The sequence below is a fragment of the Schistocerca cancellata genome, chromosome 3 (genome assembly GCF_023864275.1).
Source record: "Schistocerca cancellata isolate TAMUIC-IGC-003103 chromosome 3, iqSchCanc2.1, whole genome shotgun sequence".
In the NCBI taxonomy this organism is placed as follows: domain Eukaryota; kingdom Metazoa; phylum Arthropoda; class Insecta; order Orthoptera; family Acrididae; genus Schistocerca; species Schistocerca cancellata.
This window is the reverse complement of record NC_064628.1, coordinates 711,466,880-711,490,921: the sequence shown is the minus strand read 5'-3', so window position 1 is coordinate 711,490,921 and position 24,042 is coordinate 711,466,880. Positions and strand designations below refer to the sequence as shown.

Here is a 24,042-nt window from a genome sequence, read left to right as displayed (position 1 = left end):
TCTGCCGAAATTTTTACAAAGGCACAGACGGTGTTTAGAAAGGATAGATTGCATGCAACCGGTGGCGGAGTGTTCGTCGCTGTTAGTAGTAGTTTATCCTGTAGTGAAGTAGAAGTGGATAGTTCCTGTGAATTATTATGGGTGGAGGTTACACTCAACAACCGAGCAAGGTTAATAATTGGCTCCTTTTACCGACCCCCTGACTCAGCAGCATTAGTGGCAGAACAACTGAGAGAAAATTTGGAATACATTTCACATAAATTTTCTCAGCATGTTATGGTCTTAGGTGGAGATTTCAATTTACCAGATATAGACTGGGACACTCAGATGTTTAGGACGGGTGGTAGGGACAGAGCATCGAGTGACATTATACTGAGTGCACTATCCGAAAATTACCTCGAGCAATTAAACAGAGAACCGACTCGTGGAGATAACATCTTGGACCTACTGATAACAAACAGACCCGAACTTTTCGACTCTGTAAGTGCAGAACAGGGAATCAGTGATCATAAGGCCGTTGCAGCATCCCTGAATATGGAAGTTAATAGGAATATAAAAAAAGGGAGGAAGGTTTATCTGTTTAGCAAGAGTAATAGAAGGCAGATTTCAGACTACCTAACAGATCAAAACGAAAATTTCTGTTCCGACACTGACAATGTTGAGTGTTTATGGAAAAAGTTCAAGGCAATCGTTAAATGCGTTTTAGACAGGTACGTGCCGAGCAAAACTGTGAGGGACGGGAAAAACCCACCGTGGTACAACAACAAAGTTAGGAAACTACTGCGAAAGCAAAGAGAGCTTCACTCCAAGTTTAAACGCAGCCAAAACCTCTCAGACAAACAGAAGCTAAACGATGTCAAAGTTAGCGTAAGGAGGGCTATGCGTGAAGCGTTCAGTGAATTCGAAAGTAAAATACTAGGTACCGACTTGACAGAAAATCCTAGGAAGTTCTGGTCTTACGTTAAATCAGTAAGTGGCTCGAAACATCATTTCCAGACACTCCGGGATGATGATGGCATTGAAACAGAGGATGACAAGCGTAAAGCTGAAATACTAAACACCTTTTTCCAAAGCTGTTTCACAGAGGAAGACCGCACTGCAGTTCCTTCTCTAAATCCTCGCACCAACGAAAAAATGGCTGACATTGAAATAAGTGTCCAAGGAATAGAAAAGCAACTGGAATCACTCAACAGAGGAAAGTCCACTGGACCTGACGGGATACCAATTCGATTCTACACAGAGTACGCGAAAGAACTTGCCCCCCTTCTAACAGCCGTGTACCGCAAGTCTCTAGAGGAACAGAAGGTTCCAAATGATTGGAAAAGAGCACAGGTAGTCCCAGTCTTCAAGAAGGGTCGTCGAGCAGATGCGCAAAACTATAGACCTATCTCTCTGACGTCGATCTGTTGTAGAATTTTAGAACATGTCTTTTGCTCGAGTATCATGTCGTTTTTGGAAACTCAGAATCTACTATGTAGGAATCAACATGGATTCCGGAAACAGCGATCGTGTGAAACCCAACTCGCATTATTTGTTCATGAAACCCAGAAAATATTAGATACAGGCTCCCAGGTAGATGCCATTTTCCTTGACTTCCGGAAGGCGTTCGATACAGTTCCGCACTGTCGTCTGATAAACAAAGTAAGAGCCTACGGAATATCAGACCAGCTGTGTGGCTGGATTGAAGAGTTTTTAGCAAACAGAACACAGCATGTTGTTCTCAATGGAGAGACATCTACAGACGTTAAAGTAACCTCTGGCGTGCCACAGGGGAGTGTTATGGGACCATTGCTTTTCACAATATATATAAATGACCTAGTAGATAGTGTCGGAAGTTCCATGCGGCTTTTCGCGGATGATGCTGTAGTATACAGAGAAGTTGCAGCATTAGAAAATTGTAGCGAAATGCAGGAAGATCTGCAGCGGATAGGCACTTGGTGCAGGGAGTGGCAACTGACCCTTAACATAGACAAATGTAATGTATTGCGAATACATAGAAAGAAGGATCCTTTATTGTATGATTATATGATAGCGGAACAAACACTGGTAGCAGTTACTTCTGTAAAATATCTGGGAGTATGCGTGCGGAACGATTTGAAGTGGAATGATCATATAAAATTAATTGTTGGTAAGGCGGGTACCAGGTTGAGATTCATTGGGAGAGTCCTTAGAAAATGTAGTCCATCAACAAAGGAGGTGGCTTACAAAACACTCGTTCGACCTATACTTGAGTATTGCTCATCAGTGTGGGATCCGTACCAGATCGGGTTGACGGAGGAGATAGAGAAGATCCAAAGAAGAGCGGCGCGTTTCGTCACAGGGTTATTTGGTAACCGTGATAGCGTTACGGAGATGTTTAACAAACTCAAGTGGCAGACTCTGCAAGAGAGGCGCTCTGCATCGCGGTGTAGCTTGCTCGCCAGGTTTCGAGAGGGTGCGTTTCTGGATGAGGTATCGAATATATTGCTTCCCCCTACTTATACCTCCCGAGGAGATCACGAATGTAAAATTAGAGAGATTAGAGCGCGCACAGAGGCTTTCAGACAGTCGTTCTTCCCGTGAACCATACGCGACTGGAACAGGAAAGGGAGATAATGACAGTGGCACGTAAAGTGCCCTCCGCCACACACCGTTGGGTGGCTTGCGGAGTATAAATGTAGATGTAGATGTAGACACGAAGTGGTAGCACCACAGATTGTGTGCCGCCCTAAGGAAAAATCAGAGAAAAATGGAGGGGGGTGGGGGGAGTTCCATGTGGAATCTTGGTACAGAGAGGGGTGCCTGGGTGGTGGTTGGTTGGTTTACAAGAGGGGGGGAAAGGACCAAACTGCATGGTCATTGGCCCTTGTTCTGAATAAAACAAAGCTCAAGTGTGAGAAACATACAATACATATAACACAGAACGGAAAGAAAGGAAAAAGCACAAGAAAGACAGAAAGGCAACTAACACTAAGAGGACAAGAAACAACAGAGAGATGAGAGAAACAGAAGAGAGTAAAACAAGAAATCGGATTACAGTGGCTGGCTGACCACGAAAATAAAAAGGAGGAGCCAGCCACTCTGCAACACATTAAAATCTCCACCCATAAAGCACTAGGGTGGAGGACACAGAGAAACATGCGCCAAAACTCAGATCGAACGATAAAACCCACCCTCATGGATAACCAAATCAGCTGAAGAGGCATTGTCTGCTAAAATCAATGGTAAGTCCGGCAACCGACGAAGTTGCAGGGCAGCCAAAGAAGGACACAGCAGAAGAATATGCGCCACTGTCAACTGGGCACCGCACTGACACTGAGGTGGGTCTTCACAGCACAGGAGGTAGCTGTGGGTCGCCCAGACATGGCCAATGCAGAGCCGGCAGAGAATCATGGAGTCCCTGCGAGAGGCCCTCATCAAGGACTTCCACACAGTCTGGTATGACCAGGGGTCCAGACAAACACCACTGAACAACTGGATTATTCCAGGGCATAGATGGACTCCTGGATGGAAGCTACCAAAGGATGACGAGGGTAGCACTGGTCGAAAGCTTTCAGGATGCTCAGGGAGTCAGTACATAAAAGAAAGGACTCCCTAGGGCATGAACGGATATACTGAAGTGCATGAGATATGGCCACCAGCTCTGCAGTGAATACACTGCAGCCACCGAGTAAGAAATGCTGTTCAACATGGCCGCCATGAACGTAGGCGAAGCCAACGCGACCATCAGCCATCAAGCCGTCAGTGTAAACCACTTCAGAGTCCTGAACACGTCGAGAATCGAGCGGAAGTGACAGGGGAGAGCTGCAGGGTTAACAGAATCTTAGGGCCACGTGAAAGGTCCAGGCAAAGCTTTGGCCTTGTGCTACATCATGGAGGTGTACGTGAATCGACCTCAAGGAGAGGTGGTAAAGGCAATAACTCCAGTTCAGACAGAAGCGATAGCATGGGAACCACAATCGTTAGCCCTGACCTGGGCTGCCTATGTGGGAGGTGAACCACCGTGCTTGGGAAAAGAAGATGGTACTTAGGATGTTCAGGAGAGCTATGAATGTGTGCAACATAACTGGCAAGCAGTTGTGCACATCTGATCTTCAATGGAGGGACTCCACCCTCCACCAGTATGCTCATCACCGGAATCGTCCTAAAAGCTCTTGTCTTTAGACTAACTCCGCAGTGGTGCAATGGGTCAAGCAAACTCAAAGCTGAGGGGGCCGCCGAACCATAAATCACACTCTCTAAGTCAAGGCGGGATTGAACAAGGGCTCTGTAGAGCTGCAGCAGCATGGAGCGATCTGCACCCCAGTTGGTGTTGCTCAGGCAGCAGAGGGCATTGAGATGCTGCCAACATTTCCATTTACGCTGACAAAGATGAGGAAGCCAAGTCAAATGAGCATCAAAAACCAGATCCAAGAATCGATACGTCTCCACGACAGTGAGTGGATAGTAATTAAGGTGAAGTGCTGGTTCCAGATGAACGGTTCGACGCCGACAGAAATGCATGACATGTCTCCACAGCCATGGGCTAGATCCCATGACTGCGCCTTGTGGATGCCTCCCTGTAGGCAACACCAGTACTGGTGGAGCAGTACAAAATTCAGAAGACGTCTGCATACAGAGAGGCTGAGATGGATGGCCCTACTGCTGCTGCTAGACCGTTAATGGCCACCAAAAATAGACACTCAATACAGAGCCCTGCAGGACCCCATTCTCCTGGATATGGGCATGGAAAGTATGGGGCAACAGGAAATACTGGATAAAAATTGGGAGCGGACCTCAGAGACCTCACCTGTATAATGTGGCAAGGATAGGATGTTGCCAGGTGGTGTCATACACTTTGCGTGGATCAAAAAAAGACGGCAACCAGGTATTGGTGCCTGGAAAAGGCTGTTCAGATGGCAGATTCGAGGGACACAAAATTATCAATGGTAGAGCAACCCTGGTGAAAGCCACCCTGACATGGAGCCAGTAGGCCACGTGACTCCAGGACCCGACCCAATCCAACCGCCGACACACTATACGTTCTAGCAGATTGCAAAGAACGTTGGTGAGGCTGATGGGCCAATAGCTATCCACATAAAATGGGTTTTTACCTGGTTTAAGCACTGGAATGACAGTGCTCTCCCGCCATTGTGATGGAAAGATGCCATCGCGCCACATCTGATTGAAGATGCTGAGGAGATGTCGCTTGTAGTCGGATGAGAGATGTTTAATCATCTGACCATGGATCCGATCTGGCCTATGAGCTGTGTCGGGGCAATGTGCAAGGGCACATTGGGGGGCGTTATAGGGTTCTCTGTGGCGTGTAGCAAACGAGAGGACCTTCCTTTCCATCTGCCGTTTAACGGTGCAAAAGGCTGGTGGGTAGTTCTCCGATGCGGAAAGTGCTCAGCAATTGCGTCAGAAGATAACGCACCGTTTATATGAACACCAGGAACACCTGTTGGGGTCTGGTACCCAAAAACTCATTTGATCTTTGCCCAGACTTGGGAAGGTGACATGACACCCAATGGTCGACATGTATCTCTCCCAACACTCCCGCTTCCATCTTTTGATAAGCTGGCAGTGACAGGAAGTGGTCACTAGCACACAAGTCGTCATGTGCTCTCCAGTGGATAGATGGGAGAAGTCCTGGGCTGCAGATGGATAAATCAATGGCCAAGTAACTACCACTACCACAAGCCACACTGAAATGTGTGGCGGCCCCAGCATTTAAGAGGCAGAGGATGAACTGACACAGTAAAGTTTTGAAATCTCTACCTCTGCCAGTAAGCACGGTGCCACCCCACGAGGGGTTATGGGTGTTAAAATCCCTTGAAAGTAAGAAAGGTTTAGGGAGCTGATCGATCAGTGCACCTAATACATGCAGGGGTATTGCACCATCTGGAGGAAGATATACATTGCAGACAGTTATTTCCTGTGTCGTCATCATCCTGACAGCCACAGCTTCAAGAGGGGTTTGGAGGGGGCACAGGTTCACTATAGCCTGAGTTTAGCACATAAGCGCAAACTCCACCTGACACACTATTATAGCTGCTACAGTTCTTGTAATATCCCTTATAGCCATGGAAAGCAGGGGTCTGCACTGACAGGAACCAGGTCTCCTGGAGGACAATGCAGAAAGCAGGTATAAAGCTTAACAGTTGCCGTAGCTTTGCTAGGCGGCGGAAAAAACTGCTGCAATTCCACTGGGTGATGACATCAGTGTGGGACTTGGAAAGCATGGAACATTCAATGAGGCAGTTTACAACTCAGGGTCACCTGCTGCCACCGACTTATTGCCTGAGAAGTCAATATCCATTGTGTCTGAAGGTCCGGCGAGATGTAGGTCCTCAGATGACGCCAGAATCTCCACCTCATCCTCAGACACAGAGCTTGTAGGTAGCGGTGATGTGGGCACCACCACAGTGCCTTGGCTCTTGAGGGTCTTTTGCTTTTTAGGTTTGTCCTGCTGAGAGGGCTTCACTTATACAATATCAGGGACTGAGGAGGACCGTGAAGCCCTACAACCAGCTATCTGTGGTTGCTTCAGCCACTGGCAGGTGTCAGCTGTGCCACTGGTAAGAACCTGGGAAGGGAGTGACCCAAGGGACCCCTTCCTAGCAAGGAGCTGAAGAAGTCATACACTTTTCTGGCTTAGAAGTAGGGACGGATATCCCTGATGATTGGAGGGGGGGGGGGGGGGGGGGTGTTGCTCCCTAAGTAGATGGTACAGGAGCAACAGGGAGGGTAGTGCCCTGCACGGTCAAGGGGCCAGGTGTAGTCTTACGGCTCTGAGAGCCGACTGGAATTCGCTTAACTGATAGGGCTATCACTGTTGTCATAGCAGCGGCATAAGAGCAAGTCACTCACAGAGGATGGAGTCGTTCAAATTTCCTCTTAGCCTCAGTGTAGGTCAGTTGGTCCAGGTTCTTGTACTCCATGATTTTTCTTTCTTTCTGTAAGATCCTGCAGTCTGACAAGCAAGGGAAATGATGCTCTCCACAGTTAGGAGATAGGAGGCGGTGCACATGGAGTATTGGGATGTGAAGGACGTCCACAATCTTGACATGTGACTATTGAAGTACACCGGGAAGACATATGGTCAAAACTTCTAGCATTTAAAACACCACATCGGGGGAAGGATATATGGCTTGACAACAGAGCGGTAGACAATCACCTTGACCTTTTTGGGTAATGTGTCACTCTCGAGGGCAAAGATGAAGGCACCAGTGGCAACCTGATTATCCCTCGGACCCCGATGGAAGCACCAGACGAAGTGAACACCTCGTCGTTCTAAATTGGCATGCAACTCATCATAAAACTGCAAAAGAAGATGCTGTTCTGATCAAGACTGACCCAGAGTGCATTTTGGACAAGCCCTCTACCTCCCCAAACTAGTCCTCTAAATGCTCAACAAAAAACAGGCTTCATCGACATCAAGGATTCCCCATCAGCTCTCAAACAGACAAGGTACTGGGGTGAATAAGCTTCATTGCCATTCTTAGACTGGGGTTCCTCACATGGTATGGCCAGGCAGGGGAACGATTTGGGGTCATATTTATGCGCATTGAATTGAGCCCTGGAACATTTAGAGACTGCTGGTTGTTGGCCACCAGCAAGAGATGTAGTACCACACTTCATTGCGTGTCGTCTGCCCCGATGCCCTCCCCACGGGTGCTTCACAGCCTCAGCAAGGCCCACCTGGCACAATGGCCATTGCCGGGAGTCCCGATGCCCCAGAGTGATGGGCATCTACTCCTTGGGATTTAACGGCGCAGGCATTAGCAGAGCAAGCCCTGTGTTGTCAGGGGGCTACAACCACCAGGGTACATGATGGCCCCACCACAACGGTCTGGCTACTGTGGTGGATATCCGGTGCAAAGAAGTCCATGGCATCACTGGCGCAGAAAGCGACACTGCATAGTGCATGGTGGAAAATGCACCCAGAAATGTATCCTCACCCAAGAGATGGAGAATGAACGGGACTGCAATGCAATGACTAGAAAGTGGACTAAAGATCTCAATGCACAATGGACACTATGAACCATGTAAGGTGCCCTTCCCCAATTGGCTGTTGTTGTTGTGGTCTTCAGTCCTGAGACTGGTTTGATGCAGCTCTCCATGCTACTCTATCCTGAGCAAGCTTCTTCATCTCCCAGTACCTACTGCAACCTACATCCTTCTGAATCTGTTTAGTGTATTCATCTCTTGGTCTCCCTCTACGATTTTTACCCTCCACGCTGCCCTCCAATACTAAATTGGTGATCCCTTGATGCCTCAGAACATGTCCTACCAACCGATCCCTTCTTCTAGTCAAGTTGTGCCACAAACTTCTCTTCTCCCCAATTCTATTCAATACCTCATCATTAGTTATATGATCTACCCATCTAATCTTCAACATTCTTCTGTAGCACCACATTTCGAAAGCTTCTATTCTCTTCTTTTCCAAACTACTTATCGTCCATGTTTCACTTCCATACATGGCTACTCTCCATACAAATACTTTCAGAAACAACTTCCTGACGCTTAAATCTGTACTTGATGTTAACAAATTTCTCTTCTTCAGAAACAGTTACCTTGCCATTGCCAGTCTACATTCTATATCCTCTCTACTTTGACCGTCATCAGTTATTTTGCTCCCCATATAGCAAAACTCCTTTACTAATTGAAGTGTCTCATTTCCTAATATACCGTATTTACTCGAATCTAAGCCGCGCTTTTTTTCCGGTTTTTGTAATCCAAAAAACCGCCTGCGGCTTAGAATCGAGTGCAAAGTAAGCGGAAGTTCTGTAAAATGTTGGTAGGTGCCGCCACAAGTAACTTTTGCCGTCGGATATATGTAGCGCTACAAAAGCATGCTTTGCAGGCACAGAGATAAATACTGGCGCCAAAACCTCTGCGTCAGTAAATAAATTTAAAAAAAAAGAAAAAGGTGGAAGACGAGCTTTTTTTCTCCGCCCCGAGTTTCGACCACTGCATTTTCATACATTATCCAACGAAGTAAATACAAATTCCGTATTGTTCATCTTCGAATGTAGCAGCCTGTCAATGTACTACGAAAATCCGACTGGCAAGACTGTTTGGTCTGTTTGTCAATATGGCCAACTCTAAGTTCTGAATTTTTTCCTATCTGTGACAAGAGATGGTTGCTAATAGGAACTTTTATGAATTGTGAATCACATGCAGTATTCTCTTCATCATAAGAATAATACGAATATAAACATTTTGCCATGTATTCTTTTGTGTTTGCTGCTACTTCATTTAAATCCTGTCTGCCTAATAAACTTCGAAACTAGAGTGAGACAACAGCAATCGCGGAAGAATATACATATCATGCCATGTTTATATTAGTATTATTCTTACGCCGATTAGAGATACAGTCAGAAATGAAGCACGACAACTGACTAGATTTTTAAATCTAAGATGACTCTAATTTCTGTGCAGAAGGTAATGTACTAAAGAGGCATCTGGAAAGATATTCAAACGGAGAAAAATTTTCGCAAAACTCTTCTTCACAACATCTTCTACCACACGCAGTCTATTATTTGGTTCTTGTTGATCATTATCAAAGAAAGCAGCAGTGTAAGTAACAACAAATTGCAGTCTCTTGCCATTGTTTCGCTAATGAGACGATTTTATTTATTTATTTTTACTTATTTATTTATTTTCAATTTGAAGCGGCGGTAGCGCGTACAAAAGCAAGCCATGCCGCGAGCGGCGACAGGTCATAAACACTCACTATCAGAATGCGACAAACAATGCGTGACAGTACAATAATGCATTTTCAGCTTAGAGTGACGAAACACTATAACAAAGTAACGGCACTTATCAGATCAAAGAAAAATAAGCAATCAATTCAACCCAGACGAAGCACGTAAAAAAAGGAAGGGTACCCATATAAATATGGACGCACGTAAAAAAAGGAAGGGTACCCATATAAATATGGACGGAGCGCCTGACACATAGCAATGGCTACCTGGTAAAGCTTAACTGCTAAGCTTACGACTCGAACCAAACTATCGTCATTCATTCGACCTAAATTGTATCTCATATTACAATGGACCAACTTTGTTTCGATTTGGAGGTGCGGCCTAAAACTTTTCTATACCCTTGAATTTCGAATCTCAAATTTCAGGTGCGGCTTAGATTCGGGAAAAATTTTTTTCTTTGATTTCGAGTATCATTTTTCACGTGCGGCTTAGATTCGAGTGCGGCTTAGATTCGAGTAAATACGGTAATTCCCTCAGCATCACCCGACTTAATTCAACTACATTCCATTATCCTCGTTTTGCTTTTGTTGATGTTAATCTTATCCTCCTTTCATGACACTGTCCATTCCGTCCAACTGCTCTTCCAAGTCCTTTGATGTGTCTAATAGAATTACAATGTCATCGGTGAACCTCAAAGTTTTTATATCTTCTCCGTGGATTTTAATACCTACTCCAAATTTTTCTTTTGTTTCCTTTACTGCTTGCTCAATATACAGATTGAATAACATCGGAGAGATACTACAACCCTGTCTTACTCCCTTCCCAACCACTGCTTCCCTTTCATACCCCTTGACTCTTATAACTGCCATCTGGTTTCTGTACAAATTGTGAATAGCCTTTCGCTCCCTGTATTTTACCCCTGCCACCTTCAGAATTTGAAAGGGCATATTCCAGTCAACATTGTCAAAAGTCTACAAATGCTAGAAACATAGGTTTGCCTTTTCTTAATCTAGCTTCTAAGATAAGTCGTAGGGTCAGTATTGCCTCACATGTTCCAACATTTCTACGAAATCCAAACTGATCTTCTCCGAGGTCGGCTTCTACTAGTTTTTCCATTCGTCTGTAAAGAATTCGCGTTAGTATTTTGCAGCCATGACTTATTAAAGATTGGAATTATTATATTCTTCTTGAAGTCTGAGGGTATTTCGCCTGTCTCATACATCTTGCTCCCCAGATGGTAGAGTTTTGTCAGGACTGGCTCTCCCAAGGCAGTCAGTAGTTCTAATGGAATGTTGTCTACTCCCAGGGCCTTGTTTCGACTCAGGTCTTTCAGTGCTCTGTCAAACTCTTCACGCAGTATCGTATCTCCCATTTCATCTTCATCTACATGCTCTTCCATTTCCAAAATATTGTCCTGAAGTACACTGTCCTTGTATAGACCCTCTATATACTTCCTCCACCTTTCTGCTTTCCCTTCTTTGCTTAGAACTGGGTTTCCATCTGAGCTCTTGATATTCATGCAAGTGGTTCTCTTTTCTCCAAAGGTCTCTTTAATTTTCCTGTAGGCAATATCTATCTTACCCCTAGTGAGGTAAGCCTCTACGTCCTTACATTTGTCCTCTAGCCATCCCTGCTTAGCCATTTTGCACTTCCTGTCGATCTCGTTTTTGAGACGTATGTATTCCTTTTTGCCTGCTTCATTTACTGCATTTTTATATTTTCTCTTTTCATCAATTAAATTCAGTGTTTCTTCTGTTACCCAAGGATTTCTACTAGCCCTCGTCTTTTTACCTACTAGGTCCTCTGCTGCCTTCACTACTCCATCCCTCAAAGCTACCTATTCTTCTTCTACTGTATTTCTTTCTCCCATTCCTGTCAATTGTTCCCTTATGCTCTCCCTGAAACTCTGTACAACCTCTGGTTTTGTCAGTTTATCCAGGTCCTATCTCCTTAAATTTCCACCTTTTTGCAGTTTCTTCAGTTTTAATCTACAGTTCATAACCAATAGTTTGTGGTCAGAGTCCACATCAGCCTCTGGAAATGTCTTACAATTTAAAACCTGGTTTCTAAATCTCTGTTTTACTATTATGTAATCTATCTGAAACCTGTTAGTATCTCCAGGCTTCTTCCATGTATACAACCTTCTTTTATGATTATTGAACCAAGTGTTAGCTATGATTAAGTTGTGCTCTCTGCAAAATTCTGTCAGACGGCTTCCTCTTTCATTTCTTAGCCCCAATCCATATTCACCTACTACGTTTCCTTCTTTCGCTTTTCCTACTACCGAATTCCAGTCACCCATGACTATTAAATTTTCATCTCCCTTCACTATCTGAATAATTTCTTTTATTTTATCATACATTTCTTCAAATTCTTCGTCATCTGCAGAGCTAGTTGGCATATAAACTTGTACTACTGTAGTAGGCGTGGGCTTCGTATCTATCTTGGCCACAATAATGTGTTCACTATGCTGTTTGTAGTAGCTTATCCGTACTCCTACTTTTTTATTCATTATTAAACCTGCCCTGCATTACCCCTATTTGATTTTGTATTTATAACCCTGTATTCACCTGACCAAAAGTCTTGTTCCTGCTGCCACCGAACTTCACTAATTCCCACTATATCTAACTTTAACCTATCCATTTCCCTTTTTAAATTTTCTAACCTACCTGCCCGATTAAGGAATGTGACATTCCACGCTCCGATCCGTAGAGCGCCAGTTTTCTTTCTCCTGATAACGATGTCCTCTTGAGTAGTCCCCGCCCAGAGATCTGAATGGAGGACTATTTTACCTCCGGAATATTTTACCCAAGAGGACGTCATCATCATCTAATCATACAGTAAAGCTGCATGCCCTCAGGAAAAATTACGGCCGTAGTTTCCCCTTGCTTTCAGCTTTTCGCAGTACCAGCACAGCAAGGCCGTTTTGGTTAGTGTTACAAGGCCAGATGAGTCAATAATCCAGACTGTTGCCCCTGCAACTACTGAAAAGGCTGCTGCCCCTCTTCAGGAACCACACGTTTCTCTGGCCTCTCAACATATACCCCTCCGTTGTGGTTGCACCTACAGTACAGCTATCTGTATCGCTGAGGCACGCAAGCCTCCCCACCAACAGCAAGGTCCATGGTTCTTGGGGAGGGGGGGGGGGGGGGGGCGATTGGCTAGCTCTCCAGAAAAAAAAAAATTTGAAATATGGAGGCCAAACCCTACAGGGGACCATCACATAAAAGCCGAAACATGTGAGACTCATTTTAGTTGCCTCTTACAACAGGCAAGAATACCTCAAACCTATTCTTACACCCGGACCCGCAGGGGTAAGGTGCTTTTTGTACGTGTCACAAGAATGTTGATGCCTTGGTGTAGCAGAGGGTACTTGCAAGTTGATCTGGCTGACCTGTAAGATATGCAATTACTTCTAGTGCCGAATTTGGCTGCGTCTGCTTTTGTAGGTGTTATAACTGGGGACCACAACTGGTGCCCTTGTTGCAATGGGAGATTCTTTCTTATGAGGGTTTCTTTGATTTCTTCTGCACCTACCTACAGTGGGTGTCCTCTGATAACTTTCAAGCAATTTGTGGGACTGTAAAAAATTGTAGGTGTACCTTCCTGAATTCCTCTTTCAGAAAGTAGAAACGCTCTGTCCATTATACCTTGAGTGTCCACCTACAAGTAAGTGGGCACCCACAAGCAATCTGCTCACGTACTAGTAGTCAGGGAACCAAATGCATGCAGACAGGATTCAGCTAGTACGTCATGTGCAAATAGTCAACACTATACACAAAACAGTACTTGGCAGTGAGTAGACCATGACCATTGAGCACATACATTCATGTATTTAACAGAGACATCCAATCCGAATAAAAACTACTAATATTTTATTTTGTTTATGAAGGAAAACATCTTTTTATAAGGAACCCCATGCCACCTCCAAGATGTAGAATGCTGTTCAGTACTGGATGGCGAATCTGGGACCATCCAGCTGTTTTTATTCTCATGTTCACACAAATATGTTGGCCCAAACATAAATGTAATGTGAGCCACTTTACCATGTAGCTTCCAACACACTTTTGCGTGAACATCATGCTATTTTGCAAATCAGAAACTTCTAAAGAAATTTCTGGTGCAAATGAAAATGGAGTAGCTGAATTCATTTTGTCTCAAAATACTGATAAATTTCATAATATTTTGTTGATAAACCACGAAACTGGAGTCTGCAGCAGGTAAGTATCACGATTAAAGGATTTGAAAAACAATGTTCTCTAGCAAGCTAACTTTCAAATAAGCTGATGTCAATGAATGCATTCATTTTATCATAAATGTTAGTAATAAGAAGACACTTTCCTTAAGGTCACGTATTTGCATTATGTAAGTGTCCTACATTATCAGTGAGAAAGGCCCAGTCCGCAACCCATTTCTTGTCACAACTTTAGAGGATACAATAAAAACAGAATGATGCGTATTCAGATCATTAAAGAAGTACTGATCACATTTATTATACGCATATTGGCATATTTGAAGTGACTCAACAAATCTTTTGATAAAATAGTTTTCCCTGTTTAAAAAGCAATAAAATGTTACTTATGATTTTATTAGGTAATCTTGGAATCAACAGGCACTGGTTCATAAGATATATTTTACTGAAGATTATGATATTATAAGATATCTGTGGAAATTGTCTACTGCAAAAGTATTTTAAATTTGAACTTAATTTGATCATTTAATTATTAACATCAACATTATTAAACTGCACAATAATGGCTCTGCAACGAAACAGTAGCTGAATGTAGCTGAAGAACACCGTACATCAATATTATTAATCAAAATTATGGAACAATGTAACTGCAAATTTGAGTTATACGGTAATCCCCCCCCCCCCTGCTCCTCCTGCACACACACAATTGACGACAACAGTTACAAAGCAAAATCTGTCTCATCAGTGTAATAATTATAAACAGTTCGACATTCCAACCATAACATTTTAGAATTACATTATTTGAACCCAAATAATGAATTTATCCCTCAATCCTGCATTTCTGGAGTATATTCCTCATCACCTGTTTCTGATGAAGTGTCCACAATGCTTTTGCTGTTACTGGAATTTTTATACTTTGAATGATATTCCTCTATGATAATGTTTTGTCTGCGACATTTCTGCACATCATTGTACTTAGTAATACAAACACTTTTACACCCTCCATATTTACACCCTCCATATTTCACAAACATTAATTTGAGTTTTTGCTCATTGAGACTGAGCTAATCTTTGAAACACACAAATCATACCAGTACATTCAAATTTCTTCCTTCATTTAAGCAATAACTTCTTTTGTGATTTGAATTACAGCTGTTCTTTCAGCAACAGACTTTTCTCTTCTACAGGCAGAGGTACGAGTAGTTCGATATGCCCTTAGAATCCTCTTCACCGGAAGTCCAATCACCAATGTCAGTGAGAGGGATGGATGGACAGTTGTGATCTTGTATGATTTAGGTTCATGCATTGCCAGAGAGATAAACCAGTGGCAATTGAGATGTTGCATAAATATTTTCTTAGGGACAACCAAATCACTTGTAGGGTGAATGGAATCTGCAGCCATGTGTGTCCAATAATGAGATAATTTACACAATAGAAAATCCAGGATGGAATGTAACAATCTTATGAAAAGGAAAGTTGCTATTCACCATATAATGGAGATGCTGAGTCGCAGATAGGCACAACAAAAAGATTGTCACAAATAAAGCTTTCAGCCAGTAAGGCCTTTGTCAAAAACAGACAGAAGGAGTGCGCGTGCACGACCCCCCCCCCCCCCCCCCACACACACACACACACACACACACACACACACACACATACAGCTCATACACATGACTGCAGTCTCAGGCAACACAACACATTGCAAGCAGCTGCACCAGCATATGATGGGAAAGGACTGATATTTCTCTGGGGCTAATGCTTCTGGAGGAAAGGTTCACGCCTGTGTTTCGGGTCTGTTTAGGTTCTGGAGTCTGTGGTGGTGGGAAGCAGTTTTGGAGGGTGGAGTAAACGTAATAGGTCTGCGACAGCTATGAGGGGACGTGGAGGAGGTTTGGAGGTTGTTGTAGAGGGAGTGGACAGTGTTACTCCAAGGCAGTAGGAGGAACTGAGCAAGGTAGAGTTTTTTGAGGTGGCGTTGTGCATGTTGCTCTAGTTCTTGGAGTGCAAGAGTTCCAGTGTGTGTTATGGTTTTCAAGAATTTGTGATTGCATAGCAGGATTGCATAGCAGGAGGATTTTGCGGATGGAGAGGAGGTACTGCAAGAAGGTTTGGAATTGGTTGATATGGTTTTTGCATGACTACATTGGTGATGGCTAAGGATTGGCGGAATCTGAACAGGTGGAAGGAGGGGTGGCAGCTGGAGATGGATAATTTGATGGTAAGGCCATTTGGGAGGGAATTGTGGAGATAATTTAGGTTAATTTGTTTTATATGTTCAAATGTTTTTAGAAATGTATGCAACATGCAAAGACTTCCTTATTTTTGTTTTGACCAATGCAGTTTTCACAATACAGAGACATGGTTTCGATATGTGTCATATTACAATCAACATCTTTTAGATACATCATTATGGCTATGCAGATTTTATTTGCCCCCTCCACCCCTTGTGTTTCATTTCAAATATAACCTATTCTATTTCTTGTCCAACTATTATACACAATAAAATTATAAACGCAAATCTTGCTCAAATAGTAGAGCAGCCTACCTTTCCCCACAAGGCATATTCAATACTTACTGAAAGTAAAATAGTGCACAGAGCATTTTTCACCAGTCAAACTTGTTTTGACATTCAACTTCTTGCCTATGCATATCATAATTTAATTTCAATTTTTCTCTTTACAATTGACAATGTAAATTCTTTCAAGATACAAGTTGCCAATGTGGGAGGCAAACACAATCTTCTAGTCTTTTTTTTTTTCTGCAGCAGTGAGCTGGAGCCACTATGCCCATAAGGCTAATACTGCAATAATGAAAACAATTTTTACAGTCAATGATAAATATAATTCCTTTAATTTTATTTACCTCTCTTGGCATTAAGCACTCTAGAATAGCCAAAAAAAACATTATCTGAACAGAGGCCCCATTAGAAATTGGGTCCACTTGTAACGACGACGTGCACAACTTTGTAGCTCACTGATAATGCTGCATCAGGTGAATGTTATTCTGCATCAGTAATTTGGAATTAGCTGCATGAAACATGTAATAATCGGAATTGATGTATATGAAGAACACACATAAGCCCCATGTACACCTTTCATTTGCCTCAAATTTATCTGTTGGCGTACTTCACCCTTCAGCGTGGCAATAAGTCGCTTTCTTGCATGGACACCCAGTGATACAGAATATTGTACTAGATTGTGTTACACATGTTAAGACAAAAGACACTGAGACAACCCATTTTCTTGAGGTGCACAGCACTAATAAATACTAGGATGCCGAAAGTCAGATGTGCCCAAGCATGCACCTAAAAGAGCAGTGCAGAAATGCAGTGTAACAGGGCCTCTTGCCCACCCAACCCGTACCTGCTCATGGGAGAGCTAAGGGGCACCCTTACCTGATGAGGCAGTACAGACTGGTCTACTGCAGTAAGGACTACTCAAGGCTCTTTAACTTGCCACTAGTTTGGCCTGACAAGAGCTGTTTGTCATGTAGACAATGATGGCAAATACTCATCATTTTTCTGGCTTACTCAGCTGCTGTATCCAGATCAAACCCCTCACGACTAGGCGACAGTACTAGAGCATCGTCTGCTGTACCTGCAATGTTTGTATCTCTTTTCCAATACTGCAGAAGCATTTGTAATTATGACACCACTCTGGCCTGATTGAAGATTGCCTTTTGTTTGTGGCTGGTCTTTCATTACTTCACTATTTCCCTGTGCCATATATATGGCACCCGAGGGCTGCCCACGTTTGCTTCTAGCACTCCTGAGCACATCTGAACACTTTGGTAAATACAATCTGACTTCTCATTCTCTAAAGATGAACTTGTGTCTATCATCAGATTTTTATCTGACATACTATCATCTGAGGATGTGGGTAGAACTCTGTGATGGGTCTTCATGTGGATACCCCATGGTTGGGCATTCATGGAACTATAAACTTGTTGGGTAGGTTTAGCATTGGCAGAAATGAGCTCTCAAAAACAGTCAATGAGAATTAGCCTTCTGTTAACACTACAAGCTTCCACAAGATGTTGACCTAACCACTATAGCGCACACGACACAAGTAAAGCAATGTGCACGGGTACCATAAGTTCCTAACACATTGGTGGAGAGAAAATATTCTGCATGACTCATACAAAGAGCCTTAACAGTTACAGTATGCATGCAAAACATTGCCTAAAAAATACAAAAACTGTCCAAACAAATCCACCAGCTGATGACTATGTTACTTTTATATGGCTAACAAGTATCTTCTTCATTTAGTAATCACAAATTTGGTTGTGAAAGCGCCAGGAAATTATATGGTAAACAACAACATAAAACCATTTACAGAAATTAAGAACATTACCAACAGCACTGTATCTTGCAACCTATGCACTGAAGGGAAGCTTTTACCCTACTTTCCATTAAACTGTAAGATTCTTAAATAATTCACATTCATGGAATGAGATGATAGAATTTATGGGTAGTTATATTTTAAGCCACTAATGGTCAAAAATAGCCTACACTCTTACATGATTAACAATTGTGTCTAATTTGCTATTTCATTTAATATGATGTGTTTTTTAAAACATGGTAATATTTACAGTAAATATTTGTGCTGTTAAAAGAATAACAAATGCTTAAAAATAGTGAAGCTGTCATTCAATGGGTGAAATCTCACTGAATCAAGTATGAGGCAAATAAGCCATTGCATCTTTCATCCATCAAGTCTTGTTGAGGTCTTCCCAATGTCATTCAAATTACAGAAAAGCTAAGTACCTGGAAAGGAAGTTACTAACTTGAATACAAAGGAGGACTACACATCACTATCAACACTGTGAAAGAATTTATTACATAAAATAAAAAAAATTAAAAACAGTGTAAAGAAAGAAAAGTCTGTACAGGTCCCTATTAAGTCACCACCTACACATCTCAGGCAGTGAACAAGCATAGGTCTTAGAATGTTCATGATAATGAAATCAGTATCACATTGTTTTACCAACTGAATTCAATATGTATTCATTAGTTATTCTTTACAGGGAAGTCAGTTGTACCAACAATTTTGTCTACACATGTACATTTGAATTGAAAAAATATGTTAACAGTTACTTATATAAACATACACATGTACAATAAAATTATATGCATGAAGATTTTTGTGATAACATGGGATTTATAAAATTAGACGTGCCTGCTGAAAACATACGTTGGAATCAGTACTGAGGACTGTATAGAGATCAAAAAGAGTGTAAAATTTAAGAAACTAGATAAGTCACATAAATAAAGTTTTGCAAATATTTCTTATTCTTATTGGTTGTTTTTCACCTTTGTAACTAGCTCATACAGAGCACCTAGAAACAAAAACTATTAAAATGAATATAAATAACTGACTTACAAATCTGACAACTCTAGCTTATCACAGATGTGTGTGCTCGACTAATGCTCCGAGATGCCAATGTCACAAATATGAAGAACTCCAAAGTTACAATACACCAAATACTGATAAAGTGTACAAGTGTAAATGTTATTAAAACAGAAATTTTTAAATAAACTGGTATTTATATTCAATATCAAATGTATATTTCGACTGTAGCTTTAATATTGTGCTGTACTGGATTCAACTAACAAAGTATACTTTTAAAGAAATGTGTTTGCACTATGAAATAACCTTTAATAAAATGGCATGGTCACATGTGCTGAAAAAACCCTAATATGATGGTGAGTCATTAATTCTCCACATTTCTGTTACAGTCCTTTAGGTTCACAGCACTACTTTCTACATGCACATTTTAATATATGGCACTTCTCTCATTGCTTTAAAATTTCAAGAGCATCACTCAGTTTCCTTTGTGAATAAACGTATCATCACTAATAATTTGAGCTGACTGTTAATAGAAATAAATAACACACTTTCCCCCTTTCTTTCTCCTTCATTATTTTCCAAGGGTACATCAGTAACTGAAGTCGCTCTAACAAGGCCTTCATCGCATCAAAATGTTTTCACATGCATAGAGAACAAACCAACCTCAACAGGGGTCATTAACAAACTAACCAACAGAATGCAATTTACTTCTCATCGTATGTTTCAAATTATAAATAACAGACATATGAGGTGTATACTGCAACAGCTTACAGAGTGCAATCTTTAAGCTATCTATTATTTTTGGGACCACTATTCTGGCCAATTCAGAATGAGTGAGTGAGTGAATGAATGAAAGAATGATAGTGTGTAGAAAAATATAATCTACACAATCTCAAGAGCTATGGTAATTTGTTCATGTATGTCTGTTCTGTGGCGTTCACAAATCCAAATACATAGTGAATCCCTTTAGTTATCCCCTATTAGCTCCATTTAAAAAATACCTACTGCTGGAGGTTATCAACATGTATGGATGAAGGGAGAATCAATGGTTTATTTGGCAGTAAATACCAGCATCTGGCTTGTTACACATGTTATGCTGGAAAGCAGGAAGAAAAATGAAAAACTCCTGGACTATGCTTTTCTTTCAGTTGTTTTTACTAATTAAAGAAGTGGATGCAGATTATTACTGACTCACCCTCTGTACACAAGTATTTTCAGGCAATGACTAACAAAATCTTTGACGATAAACTGAAAGTAAAAGCAAATCACAGAACTTTGCAAAACTTTTAGTTTTTATGTGACTGGCATGTATGATCTCATATCTATTATACCAACATGTATTAAATAAATAAATTTATCCTAAATTATGATCAGCGTATGTTCAATGAAGTGTCGTATCAGCATCAAACAAAGAGTAAATATAAAATTGAATGAATGTGACTACAATGTTATGACATTCTTCCCTATGAAATTATGACAGCACATGGTGAAAGTACCTGCATTAGTTCAATCCTGTTCTAACTGCTAGACAGGACAGGGAGAATTATTAATGAATGGTGCACAGCACCAAAAAGGCATAATGGCCGGATATACTTGGTCCTGCCGCATGTATACAAAGTATAGTCACCAGCTCCTACCTGAAGCTATATTATAAATAGCTGAGTATTGCATAATGTTACCAGTTCATGGCAGTTGCCAGAAGATTCTGTAACACATTCTTCATGGGGTAGTAGTGAAACCTACGAAAGTCATCTGGGTTATATTCCAACGGATCGACAAGAATGCTTTCTCTTTAAATGCAAGAAGAATGGTCACCATATCTTTCAATTTTCCTAAGGAATGAGACACAAGAAATGTGTTCTGATCATACTTCATCAGTGTGGTACAATACAACACACTGCTCGGTCACCTAGGCCTCGTGCCATGAACCTTCATTCCATTTCTATAATTCACACCATCTCCATTATTTGCATTCCTAAGCATCCGTCTCTCCACTGCCTTCATCTTCAAGGATTGGAACAATGAGATTATCTTTTGACATGAGATTATATTTTGTAACAAATGCTGTAAATCGCCTACACAGGTACGTTTCATTCTGAAAACAGAAAAAAAAGACAGAAATTTTATCTTCAATTTACATTACACTACATATAACATGTTGATTAAAGTATATGTGGATAATCAATAAAGTTAATCTTACAGCAAAAATAATTCTGTACCTCTGAGCAACCAATAACCAAATCTGATCACTAAATAAATGTATCTGTAATTGTTATTCACTTTCCAAACAATTTGGTGTGCACTGGAAAATGTGATAAAATGTAAGAAACTTTTATAACAAGTTCCTGAAGTACGTTATCTGGTCTGGCACTAGAATCAACCACGTACGACATTCGAAAGTAAATTAAATGTGTTGTACGACAACACATCCTGACATGACTGACCAGTGCACGATGATACCAATTTTTCCAATCACTTTTACGTAACAATGATCACGTGGTAGTTGTTACTAATGACACACAGCTGACGTCATTGAGAAAGGTTGTTTTTCAGCTGACTAAAGCAGTCAAATCATATTCTCACTAATTACAAACACAGTCATTATCAAAACAGGCATTCACAATCAAGAAACTAAAGAAGTGGGGAAGGTGAGAGATGCCATTTGAAAGGTACAAACAGAATACTTAGCATCAGATACCAGTTATAAGGATGACTGGATATATTATGGGATTTGGAGGAACGAAACTACTATGGTCATCAGCCTCTCCATACTGGATATGTTGTAAATGAAACAGAAAAAAAAATCTTATTTTTAACCACAAGCAAAAGGGGGAATTTGAAAAGCATAGGACAGCCACAAGAGGGGTTGAGAATAAATTATCAAAAGCTTCGGGAGTTAAAAGACAACAGTGTACGCCACACCCACTGTACCATGTCAAGAAGTTGCCTGTCCAATACAAGAACCATTACCAAACTTACATAAGAAATTAAGTCACATGGTAATATTAATATTAATCCCCCCCTCCTCCCCAAGTGACTAAAATGCAGTGGGAGATCACCCTTCACCAGCAGCAAACAGAACCATAGGAATAATTTCATCACAGGTTGAAATATATACAATTTGGCAAACAATTCAGGAGTGCCTGACTAGCACATAGTACATCCAGCAGAAAAGGCAAATATTCAGAATGAAGTGTGGATGATTTCCGCAACAGAATTTCTCAATATGGTTTACATTAATCATAGTTTTGGCAGAATACATAATGTACATCAGTCCAATCTAGTAATAAGCCAGAATTTGAACATCCACAGTAAGAGAAGTTTAGTAAACTGCCCCATCCCCTACAAAAAATGTCATATTCCGCATGCTTATTTCAACATAAGAGTAAGAAACCCCATGTTCTGTATTTCTCATGCCTGAGTAAGTCAGCTTTAACTAAATCTTGTGCCACCTTAGCTTCATTTAGGTGCATTTGAGGTTTTCTATGGAGAATGGCATTTTTTCTTGTACAGAATGAGTCATATGTTCACTGCGTTTATTGCAAAATCTTTCTTCAAAGGCTCTCTCTGCATGTTGAAGTTTGTGTAAAAGATTTCTTGCAATATTCTTGGTCACGGCTCTCTTTAAAAATTATTTATGTTGCTGTTCAGGACTTCTTTGTATGTGAATGAGAATAATGACACGTTTTGGATATTTGCTAACATGATCAATTACTGCCATTTCCCTTTGATTTGTGCAATACTGGACTGATAGCTGAACACATGTCAATCAAATGTATTGGACCACATAAAGAAGTCAGTCATTAGTCTACGGAAAATTCAAATGATGGTCTTGCACAATAAATTTCGAAAACAATACACAATAGTCATTTCAGACAGCTGAATACAATCTCTGCTGAGCTTGCACAAAGTTTGTCTGCTGTTACACAAAAAAATAATTGATCTACGCATGTTTCAAACCCTTGGCTGGAAAGTGGTGTGAATATTTCATTCTCTCTTCTTTTTTTCCCACGAAATTGTGAATGGCCGAAGCATAAAATGGCCCAATAGTAATTACCTAACTATTATTACTTGACTACAAGATGACAGTAAATGTAATATGACCACCTACATCGAAGAATGTTCTTGAGAAATTAATGTTGTTGTTGTTGTTGTTGTTGTTGTGGTCTTCAGTCCTGAGACTGGTTTGATGCAGCTCTCCATGCTACTCTATCCTGTGCAAGCTGCTTCATCTCCCAGTACCTACTGCATCCTACATCCTTCTGAATCTGCTTCGTGTATTCATTTCTTGGTCTCCTTCTACGATTTTTACCCTCCACACTGCCCTCCAATGCTAAATTTGTGATCCCTTGATGCCTCAAAACATGTCCTACCAACCGATCCCTTATTCTAGTCAAGTTGTGCCACAAGCTCCTCTTCTCCCCAAACCTATTCAATACTTCCTCATTAGTTATGTGGCCTACCCATCTAATCTTCAGCATTCTTCTGTAGCACCACATTTCGAAAGCTTCTATTCTCTTCTTGTCCAAGCTATTTATCATCCACATTTCACTTCCATACATGGCTACACTCCATACAAATACTTTCAGAAACAACTTCCTGACATTTAAATCTATACTCGATGTTAACAAATTTTTCTTCTTCAGAAACACTTTCCTTGCCATTGCCAGTCTACATTTTATATCCTCTCTACTTCGACCATCATCAGTTATTTTGCTCCCCAAATAGCAAAACTATTTTACTACTTTAAGTGTCTCATTTCCTAATCTAATTCCCTCAGCATCACCCGACTTAATTCGACTACGTTCCACTATCCTCGTTTTGCTTTTGT

At 41.3% G+C, this 24,042-nt stretch overlaps 1 protein-coding gene across 1 annotated transcript in view; it reads right to left on the bottom strand.

Moving 5' to 3' along the window:
- Positions 1–18,371: 18,371 nt before the first annotated feature.
- LOC126175708 (MOB kinase activator-like 4) overlaps positions 18,372–24,042 on the bottom strand; it is a 30,098-nt gene continuing 24,427 nt past the window's right edge. The window contains exon 5 of the mRNA XM_049922641.1: positions 18,372–21,306. Coding sequence (XP_049778598.1) covers positions 21,187–21,306 — 120 coding nt within the window. The 3' untranslated portion in view covers positions 18,372–21,186. The remainder of the gene's footprint in view (positions 21,307–24,042) is intronic.